Source organism: Carassius carassius, chromosome 1 (genome assembly GCF_963082965.1).
Source record: "Carassius carassius chromosome 1, fCarCar2.1, whole genome shotgun sequence".
In the NCBI taxonomy this organism is placed as follows: Eukaryota; Metazoa; Chordata; class Actinopteri; order Cypriniformes; family Cyprinidae; genus Carassius; species Carassius carassius.
In genome coordinates, this window is record NC_081755.1 from 45,284,878 (window position 1) to 45,296,141 (window position 11,264).

The 11,264-nt window shown below is 36.7% G+C and overlaps 1 protein-coding gene across 3 annotated transcripts; it reads right to left on the reverse strand.

Annotated features, from left to right (window-relative positions):
• Positions 1–357: 357 nt before the first annotated feature.
• On the reverse strand, positions 358–10,762 carry LOC132152391 (butyrophilin subfamily 1 member A1-like). Of its 3 annotated transcripts, none has more exons than XM_059561170.1 (8): positions 10,481–10,762; positions 8,511–8,586; positions 5,016–5,369; positions 4,630–4,902; positions 4,322–4,429; positions 1,994–2,038; positions 1,662–1,688; positions 358–1,179 (listed from the first exon to the last, which is right to left on the reverse strand). In XM_059561170.1, the coding sequence occupies exons 2-8, from the start codon at positions 8,566–8,568 to the stop codon at positions 647–649; spliced, it is 1,398 nt and encodes a 465-aa protein (XP_059417153.1). In that variant the 5' UTR covers positions 8,569–8,586; positions 10,481–10,762; the 3' UTR covers positions 358–646. The 3 variants fall into 3 exon arrangements, with proteins under 3 accessions (XP_059417153.1, XP_059417148.1, XP_059417159.1); XM_059561165.1 differs by lacking the exon at positions 10,481–10,762 and adding an exon at positions 9,718–10,293; XM_059561176.1 differs by lacking the exon at positions 8,511–8,586.
• Between the last annotated feature and the right edge of the window lie 502 nt (positions 10,763–11,264).

Below are 11,264 nucleotides of genomic sequence, written 5' to 3' on the forward strand. Positions count from 1 at the left end.
TTACAAGAAAACTGGTTAAACAAATCATGAAGTAGGATGCAAATACACGTGTATCTACAGCATTAACTAATATTTAATATCATCCTTTAAAAAAAACAAACTCTTATATCCTTTATCACTCATGCTAAACAAACTCTTGTTTAGGTAAATTTATTTCTCAGTTGTGACATGACTTACCTACTCAGTTGTTGATATGATATTAATAAAGCAATCAAGAGTTCATATGACAGTTTATAACAGTCATAAATAAAATAATCCAGGTTGATTTTCTTTTCACACATCACCGAACAACCCACACAAGGAAAAAATCCCTCCCATTATTTCAGCTAACAAACGGGACGCTGAAATCATTTTTTTTTTTTTTGGGAAAAAATGGACTGAGATATGAGTGAAAATGTATCACCTAGCCCAGGCGCCATTATTTTACTCACAAATTCATACACACATGTGATAACAAATGATAACCAAAACAGGATAAAAAAAACACTGTATTATAAGCTCTATATGATGCTTTTCATTATTATCCAAATGTCCAAATCCTTAACATGTAGTCTAAATAATATTTAATATGTATTGTTATAACTCTTTCAATTATTGTATTTCCTTGTATTTCACTTACTTCAACATGCAAACTCAGCCACTGATCTCAGAAGTAATCATCACAGATAATCAGTGGTGTAGAGTTTTCATTCCTCAGATACCCCAAACTAACAAATGGATAGAGTTTCTCATCAAAAGACTGATTAGTGAAAGAATACATAAAAGACATAGCCTCCACATCATAAAAAGAGACAAGACCCTTCTCATAATCCACAAACACACCGACCCTCTGAGGATTCACACTCAGAGGAAGAGAGACATGTGGAGACTTACGAGCCCAGCACTCTCCATCTCTCAGACTCACAGTCCAATATCCAATCATAGGACTCACAACGGTCAAGCCAATCCTGTTAACAGATGCTCTGGCCACTCCTAAATCCCACTCAGTTCGCCCCTTTACCTGAACCTCATAGTAAAAACACCCTGAGGAGAATCCATCCTTCCCAAGAACACCAAGATAATCATTAAATCTTTTTCCATTCACTCTTTCCAGTTGTGTCTCTCCATAACTCACTTGTTTCCTATCAAGAGACAAGATGAGACGTGGATGAGCCGTATCAGCATCCAGAATCACATCCACTGTGGAAAAATATAGAAACATCTGCTTTACAGATGAGTATAATAAAATACAGGGAATGTTACATTTTATTTTCATTGGAATTATAGTAATTTTACAAGATAAACAGAAATAAAAAATGCATCATAAATTGTATATAAATGTTATGTTTAATGATCTAATTGTTCTGATCATGTTTTATTCTGTTTTATTTTATGTGCTTTATTTTTCTCTGTGTGTTATTTTGTTGTTCATTGCTGGATCGCCTGTTGATTTGTTTGTCTTGCTTTTCTTTTGTTAAACATTTATACATTTAAATATATAGTTTTCTCTTAGTACACTAAAACTGCATTTGATGATTTAGTATTGAAATCATTTGATTGCATTTATACAGTGCATTATACAAAACTCCCAAACACATGAAAGAGTTGACATAATGAATTTGAGAAAAAATAATTATTAAAATAAATAATTATGTTATTAAAAATGAGTCATTTTTACTCACCTGTGTGTGTTCTTAAATGCGTGATCTCTAAAAACAAAGTACAAAGTTATAAAGGCTTCATAACAGAATTCATCTTTAGATTAATAATGAGATCAATAATTTTTATCACCACTTGATCCAACAAAATCTAAGAAGACTTTAGTGTGTAAATATCTTATAATAAAATATAACTAATTTTATAGACATATGAATACACAACATATTAATTCATTCAGTTGTAGCCATTTAAGAAACTGTATTTTCTTGTATATTATTTATGTTTAAATAATGGTTTGTGGTTTCAAAATAAATATTTATTAATTAAATTAATGAAGCCATATAAACAAATTCACCTTGTAATATAATCATCTTCTGATTTTGTAAACGTTGATCAAATTCTAAAAGCAATTCAGAAAAAGATGAATATATAAATACATATACAGTACATATATACAATAATAAATATACAATATACAAACAAATGCTGACCAGGACCCAAGATACACAAAAGTAATACACAGAGTCTGTTAAGCAACTTGACTTTAAATTAATAATAAATTAATAACTTATTAAAGAACAATTTCTTCATGTTTTATTCTCCTATTCTCAAATTTCATAATGAAACATGAGAAAACAACATTAAATAATTTAGGCTATATTCACCTGGGGGGTATTCCAGAAAGCAGATTATGTGACATACAGGGGTATGTTTAAGGGTAAGTAAGCAGATAAACTTAGGGTATGCAAGTAGCCATAGCAATCTTAACATAACCGGCTCTGGAGTACTTTGGTTTTCGTCTGTTACTACATGCTTTTTTATTGTTTGATTTACTCGCACACCTTCTATTCATTTCGTTGATTGGTTTAGTCTGTCTATTTAAGATCTATGTTTCATTTAGTTCATGGTTAGTACTCATTGCACTTTACCCAGCTGTTTTGTTATCGTTTCTGAAGTGCTGTTCACTCTACCTGCACAACTGACTTCCTGGCCTTCATCTACAATTCATCCTGTGACGAGAGGGCCGGGGCCGAGAGCCGTGGGAACAAAGCGAGGCCGGTGATGAGCGACACCTGCGCCACTCACCGGTCTCGAGGTCCCACGAAGGAGCTCCCGAAGGATAAAGGGAGGAGTTACGACAGTGAATGACGAGAGAGTTTTGGTTTTGTTTGTGTGCGGCAGTCGTCCGTGAGGGGCTGTCGCGCTATTTTGTGTTTATTTTGTTATTAAAGTTTTTGTTTAAATGTTCGCTGGTTCCTGCCTCCTTCTTCCCGTGGGTACGAACGTTTTTATATTGTTACACATCCCTTCACCTCTGATGGTCTCCTCCTTCCCTCCAGCTCCACGTCAGTCCTCCAGTGTCCTGGTTTCACTTCAGATGCTTGTCACCATGGCTCCACCTTGGACTCCACTTCCTTTGGCTGTGTCTCAGTAAATCGTCACCCTGATTCCTGCAGCCAAGCCTCACCATGGCTCCTTCCTTCCTCAACTCCAGTGTGTTCTTTAACGGAGGGATAATCTCAGGGTTCATCTGTGTTTGTTTTGATTTTGCACGTTTTAGCTCAGTTTTAGTACAATTCTGCTCAGGGCATCCAGTGGCCCTGGTCAAAAATAAATAGTGATAGTGAAGTGACATTCAGCCAAGTATGGTGACCCATACTCGGAATTTGTGCTCTGCGTTTAACCCATCCAAAGTGCACACACACAGAGCAGTGAACACACACACACACACACTGTGAGCATACACCCGGAGCAGTGGGCAGCCATTTATGCTGCGGCGCCCGGGGAGCAGTTGGGGGTTCGATGCCTTGCTCAAGGGCACCTAAGTCGTGGTATTGAAGGTGGAGAGAGAACTGTACATGCACTCCCCCCACCCACAATTCCTGCCAGCCCGGGACTCGAACTCACAACCTTTCGATTGGGAGTCCGACTCTCTAACCATTAGGCCACGACTTCCCCAACTTATGTGATAACTGCGGGACTCTAGCATACCTCGAGTAAACAAGTTTTGGGCATCCCGGTCCGGTCATGAGAGGCTCCCCTCACTATCCCAGGCCAAGCAAAGTCCCGGGTATCGTTACATTTCGGGGGGATTCTGATTTAAAGTCATTCAGTCATAATCCTACAGATGGTAGCTTCTCACCAGTGACTCCTCAGCCAAACATATGCACCAAATATCTGAAAATGCGTTTCCTCAGTCAACCCAGGTCATGTTCCCTATTGGTCAGCAAACAATCCAACACTTGGTGAATTCTGATTTAAAATGAAAGGAAGAGCCAACATCGAAAGATCAAAAAGTGACATAGCTATGAACACTTGGCTGCAACTAGCCAATTACCCCTGTGGTTATTGTTCCTGCTTAAAACCCCAAAAGCCAGAAGGATCCTGAGGATCCACTTTCACAGTCTTTATTCATACTGAAATCACCTGAGAGCTCAACATATATGTCATGGAAAGCTAACCTTGCTTTCTGGAATACACCATAGGCCTACATCTGTTCAACCAAGGGAACCAGCCAACAAGTGTCTAGCAAACATAAACTAATTTTATATTGTTTAAAACTGCCACTATATATTAAACCCAAACATTAATTTGAGATGTGGTGGAGTTAAGATTGTTCAGGAGAACTATTCACAGTCTATTTACTTAAAATTGATAAAATAACAAGAAAACAATAATTTACTTCTGTTATTCTTAGTAAACACAGCTATCAGTATTCCAGCATTCACACTGAGCACAACAGCTACTGAAATCAGGATGACTGATGTCCTCCAGAGATTAAACATATTACCTGCAAAACAAAACCATAATTAAGCACACTGTGTAAGTCAAACATTCTAAAATCATTTTTAATCTTATGATGATCAATTTTGTACATAAACACTGTTAATACAAAACTATTGTAGACTTAATGCATCTGTGCTTTTAACTGAATCAGAAATACCACGATAACATGACAAACAAGTAAAGGAACAATGTGCCAGTACTTACTTGTGGTGATAATCAGTGTCTCCAGCATGTGATGCTTCAATCTGACTCTGCAGTGAATCTTGCTGTCTCTCTCATATACAGTGACAGTGTGTTTCACACCGAATCCATCTTCATTTCTGTGTGTCTCTGCAGTTTCTGAACTCAAACGTACTCCTTCACTGTTCAGCCACTCAAGAACAGGTTCAGGATACCAACCTTCAGATTCACATTGTAGACAAAGCCCTCCTGATTGATCAAACCCATCTACAGTGATCACTGGAGGACTTCCTACAGCTACAGATGAAGATGAAGAACATTCATTGTGGTATAAACATAAAACAGCAACATGTACACAAAATGAATCATGACTTAACTCATTAAATCATAGTTTTCATTGGTTTACCCACCTTCAACACTGACATCAACAGTAGCATCATCAGACCAGGATTTGGACTGAATTAAACACTTATAACGTCCTTCATCAGAGATTTGGACAGATGAGAGTTTGAGTGATGCGTTTCCTCTCTGTAATTCTTCATGATTCAGTTTTGTTCTTCCTCTGTAGGATTGACTCTGATTTGTGTTTCTGTCGTCATGATCCTTATAGAGATGCACTAGTTGTGAGTCTTTCAGATCAGATCTAAACCACTCCACTCTCATGTCCACAACACTGATGTTGGGTTTAACTGAACAGGGCAGAATCACATCTTCACCAGCTAAAGCAATTACTGGATCTGCAGGTCCCACGACTTCATACTGCTCTGTAAAAGAGAAGGAGAATAGGTCTTAACAGGTTTTGAGTCTTCACTACATTGTGAACTGATGTGTCATCATTTATTTACTCTCCAAACCTTCAATTCCTTTTACCAAAGAAGATAGTTTGTATAATGTTTATACATCAACTGAGTGGCAACCTCCAAAAGTACAAACAAATCATAAGAGCAGTACACTTAGATGTGTCAAACCAGGTTTAATGTTAAAACTGAAATGACACAATTTGATCTTTCACATCTCACTGATCATAACATATCATTGTAGCATTGTAACCTCATAATTTGGACCAATCAGACACACAACTATTTGATAAAAAATAATATCTAACGCCTCCTCATCAAACCGAAGAGTCTATGGACCCTTCCCCAAAAATGAAACAATCACCTCAAAAAAGGCAGCAACCGAAGGGACACTATTTGATAAAACTAGGTTTACGACGCCCAGGAATGTGACTAAGCAACTCTTAACTCAAGGGTCTCAAAAACAGACACATAATGCACATAAAAAGAGACTCTTCTCTAATTAGCCTTTCGCCGAGCCCCGCCCCCCTTAGTTACTGTTGCTACTTCCGACAAACAAATGGTCAAACACGACCAGCGTGACAGATTGCCATGATGGGAAGAGGTATACCCGTGCGTGTCAGTGACCTTTTTTGGAGTAATACCTCCGCGATATCCTCCAGATCGAGGCAAAAGGGGTTACAGTATGCCGTGGAGGGAAAAAAAGCTAAATCTGAGAAACACCATGACTTGTACCTCAAATGCAACCAGCACAGCCTTATGTACCAGTCATGCTCTTGCACTGCCGGGAAAGTTCTCTTTCATGTGTTATGGTCTAATATTGTCTATTGCGAGTAGCTATTTTTATTATTATCTTGGTGAGTAAAGGTTTTAAAATTGATAACTAAATACTAATTGAGTCTTAAATGCCTATATAGGCTAATGTTGGCATTATTCTTTTATTAAATTTCAGCTGCTATGGCGAAGCAAATAAGGCAGAGTCTTTATCTTAATTAATTTCGTTATTGCCAAATACCCATCTTAATTTAGAATTTATCTTAATTAAAATTTTTAAGAAAGACTCGTTTTTATTGGTGCGTTGGCCTATTTATAGGCTAAATGAGTCTATACCTAGGGCTATTTAGAGTTCTGAGATGTTACGATGTCACAGAGGACTTATTTTATTTCTTTGTTCAAACGTCCAAGTGGCCTATTACGTTAGTCATGTATAAATTAAGTTAAAACATGTATAAATGACTCATTCTTGACAAAAGGCAAAATAGCTGTGTGCGTGCGTACATTCGAATAATGTCGGGCTGTAAGCGAGTTCGGGCTTTTAAAAAGCTGTCAATCAAAATGTACTTGTCTGGCTCGGGCCGAAATCTGTCGGGCTCGGGTCCTGTCGGGCCTAACTTTTAAGGTGTCTTTTCTAGTGTCCGATTTACAAACGCCGTGGGCGCACCGCTTCACCATCTTGCTTGGAGTCGAAGTTTGTCGGAACTGCCTCACATAGTAACGGTTGCTATGATGTGTGATTGGACAATGGCCGTTTTGGGGGAGGGGCCGGCGAAAGGCTAATTAATTAATAGAAAAACCTTTCTTTTCTCCTCCATCTTTATTGGACCCTATAACTTATGCACTCACTATTCTAATTAAATTCTTAAAAGAAAAAAAATCAAACTACCTTTCTAATCTTTTTGTATTCTATCCGTTTTCTTTTTATTTATTATATTATTTAAAAGTCCTTGCTATGTGTTCTGCATTTAAGCTAAGTGAGATTTGTTATAGCACTTATATATCATTGCTTTTTTGTTGTTTTTGATTGCTTCCATTGTCCTCATTTGTAAGTTGCTTTGGATAAAGTGTCTGCTAAATGACTAAATGTAAATTTAATTTACATATACTTTAGGGCATTGTGTATACGGTTACTGTTCTTGTATATTGTGTTTTATGTATTGTATATGTTTTATACATGCTTATGATGGATCACTAGTTAATATAACCATCTATATGATGTTTGGTATCTATGAGTTCATATTTCCATGATCTAAATGAGAGTGTGGTGATGCCTATGCACAATATTAGTTTTAGAAGAATCTTAAAGATTCTTCTCTTGAACCCCCCAATCTAATTTCATATGCAAGACACCAGACTAGAGACAAAGAGTTGTAAAACATCCCTCCAAAAGGTACCATTCCTCATTGGCTCACTCAGATCCTGAGGGTGTGACATCATCACCCTATATAGATCACTGATCACCAGATTAGGGCGTTTCTTCTAGATTCAGGAATTCCAGGATAAGATGCTGAGCTAAGAGCCTTAAAAACCACCCTAAGCTTGTGCCAGGCTTCGGCCTAGATTATTCATTCATAAAGATCCTCTGATTCGAACTGGTCTTTCTCATGAACTCACTTCAGCAGAGACCAACTGGCCCCAAAGTGCATCAGGATTCCTTATCAAACAAGCGAGACGCGCAAATATCAAACTTAGTCTTATTAACTGATACATTAAGTATCATATGCACTTTTTACAAACACGTGTTTGAACTTAGAAAAACTGATGTTTCCTTCAGGCTGTAGATCTGCTGAAAGTCAAATTGTATGATAGCTTTATGTTTTATTTCTCATCTCTTTACTGCTTAAACTATAACCCCTTTTCCTATGCCCACTGTATGCGTGTATGTGTGGGTATGTTAGACTAGTTAATAAATGTAGTTAATAAAGTCTTAATTGTATAACACTTGAGATTGTTCATTGTTTGATCATAACTGAAGTCCCCAATCATGCAGATTTTTGCTACATGCTCTGAGTATTATTGTACAGTAAGAAAGTTATTTTCCTTAACCAGGAAATTGACTTTCTTAGAATTGACAGACAGTTGACACTGAGAGGTCAAGTAAATACAGCGGATCTAAATATTTATAATTACTCATAACTAGTTATGATTGATTATTTATATTTCCCCCTTCATCATGTTTGACTTTAGGGCTACAGGGAAAATGTACAGAATTAACACCTTTAGCCAGAAGATGACCATCATACTGTACATTATTCCATGTGTGATTATGTCTTCCTACCACTTTAACAAATAAAGACATGCTTCATCTCTTTAAAAAGAATAAATCATTACCTGATCTTGAATCCGGAATTCTAATAATAACCAGCAGTGACAAAAAAATTAACTTCATGTCTGAGAAAAACAGATGCTAGAAGAAAAATATGAAAAGAGAAAACGTATTATAATCAGAAACTCACACAATGGTGTTAACATGCAAGTGTTAACTCTGAATATTTGCGTACACACACAAAATACATTCCATACACATCTACTATAATTTTCTGTTATAGAAAAACTGCTTAAACCAGTAGAAATAGCAAACGTTGTAATGTGCATGATGTCCACAGTCACATGAGGCCCTGAGGCACTCTGTTAAACACCCGGCAGACGGCAAAGAAGGCAGGCCAAGATAAAATGGCTTGAAAAAATGGGAAGATGTGGGAAAAGGAAGTGGATCATCTAGTAAAGGAGGCGCTGAAATGATCTTATATAGAACTGAATATTCCACTTTGTAAAGAAGTTAAGGCTATAATATAAAAGGCAAATACAATGGAATGAGGAAGGAGGAAGACATCTTTCATCAGATTCAAAATACAATCGCTGGTGAAAGAGGAAGTGGAGGCAGTAGAAGAGTAATTATTCCCTGTTTATAATGAACAAACACGAGTCTGGGAATTGCAGTCTATGTGGATTGGCAGAAACTGTTGATCATGTATTAATATATTGCGCTGCTTATCAAAATGAAAGGATAATTCTGATGGAGGTGTTTATAGAAATGGGGATAGGAAATATTACACTTAAAAAAACTATTGAATAATGGCTTGGAAAGTTAAAGAGTATATAAAGCATTAATGAAACATTTAAGAAAGGTGCATCTGTCTAAGAGGATTTAGAAGCCAATTTATTATTAGTGGTCCTTTTCCTAATTTATTTATTTTATTTATTTTTTTCAGCTTAGTCTTTCTTCTGGTGCCATCAATGAACCACAATTCAGCTCAATACTTGCTTACACACATACACTTACCAAATACATTTCATGCACACAGTACGATCATTTTATGTTATAGAAAAACTTTTAAACTGGCAGAAAAGCACAACATAAAGTATCACAGATGCACAGATCTCTATAAATCTAAATACAGGCAATCGGCTGCTAGAAATCACTTTACTGACATTTGTTTTATCTTGTATCATTTGTGGGAAATTAAACAGAGCTCATTTAAGTCTCCTGCATTCACATCTGTAATATTTTAAAAGCAATAACTGCAATTTCACTTACCTTTTTTCGCACCTGCACTGTAATTAACTAATTTTCCATTATATGATTAAACAGTGTTTGTTAATTTGATATTTGGTGAAATATAGTTACTGTTATTACTCTGGAAAACAATACAGATAGAAACACACTTTCACACTATATGGGATAGGTTTTCATTTGGGCAACTGTTGTCCTCGGAAATTATATTATAAACACAAACAACTTTATACTTTATATTTACGCCTAAAGTTTGAGAAAACAGACTTCTGTTGGTATGATGCAGCTATCATTATTCCAACAATGACACTGAGCAGAACAGCAACTGAAATCCTCCAAAAACTAAACCTTTTACCTAAAACAAAGACTCACACATTGAACATACATTAAAATATTTATATCTGAAGGTGCTGAATGAAAGGTGTCACAGTACTGCATTTACATCAGGCGTTAAACTTTCAGAGATGTGTAAACTATGATTATCACTGAATAACTTGACAAGATTTAGACTATAAAGAACCAGCATTTAGCATGTTAAGCATGTTCCCGAGGGTCACACCCATACCAGATCTCTCGCCTGTCAAGCTCCTGTGGGGCTTTCAGTGGATGAAGATAGAAGGGTGTGGGCATTTAGTGATGCATTTTTGAAACTTTTAACTGGGCAAAGGGGGTCACTTGGACTTCCAAACATGAATCCTCGGTAGCTGTCTCGGTAACTCAACTGTTTTTTTTTTTAATAACGAATGAATGCATTCAATTAAGGACCCAGTTAACCAGTGTAACTTACCTGGCCACGGTTTCTAAGACTGAGGTAAGCCTACATCACCGTCTCCTCCATTATGACGAAAAACATAAAAACAAAAAGGGTTTCTGGCTCCACCTATCCTGGCAGAATTGTCTTTTTGTCAGCTGTCCTCTTGCGAAGTTGATATGGGACAGAGCGCTAATCTGGAACCCCTGGCCACGGAATTGGGGTCAGTGTATATTCTGGCAAACTGTTTACCAATCACTTTTCTCAGTCGGCAAAACAAACTGTGGTAAACTCCACTAACAGCACGCGATGGGTGACTCGAGCCCAATGTACGAGGTTTGAGAAGTAGAAGGCGGGGCAACAGTTAACATTTCAAAGTTAAAGTTCATTCAAACAGATATTAATAGACACGTTTCAGTCGAATATGTATGCTTCAGTCCTATAACAAAACCCAGTGTTAAAGCAGAGCGCATCTGGAACATTAGAATACTGAAAGAAAAATCAGAGCTGGTTTAAATGTCCTTTGAAATAATGCTAACCATTGTTTGGGTATGGTGGAAACTTTAAGAAGATCATTATTTATTACATTTACATTTATCAGACGATTTTATTACTAATGAGGACAATAAAAGCAGTCAAAACAAATAAAAGAGCAATAAAATGGAAATGCTATGACAAGTCTTGGTTAGCCCTTTTTTGATCCACTTCAAATGTAGACTATAATATAGTCAACATTTGAAGTGGATCAAAAAAGTTAATGGTTTTAGGATAAAGGATAAAGGATTTGATCCATTTCAAATGTTGACTTATACACACACAA

What these genes read in the sequence shown, in the direction of transcription:
- LOC132152391 (XM_059561170.1), bottom strand. Translation starts at nt 8,568, where the DNA reads ATGAAGTTAATTTTTTTGTCACTGCTGGTTATTATTAGAATTCCGGAT. An exon ending in GACACTGATTATCACCACAA is followed by an intron (nt 4,430 to 4,629) that starts GTAAGTACTGGC and finishes TTTGTTTTGCAG; the next exon opens with GTAATATGTTTAATCTCTGG. An exon ending in GTTTACTAAGAATAACAGAA is followed by an intron (nt 2,039 to 4,321) that starts GTAAATTATTGT and finishes AATTGCTTTTAG; the next exon opens with AATTTGATCAACGTTTACAA.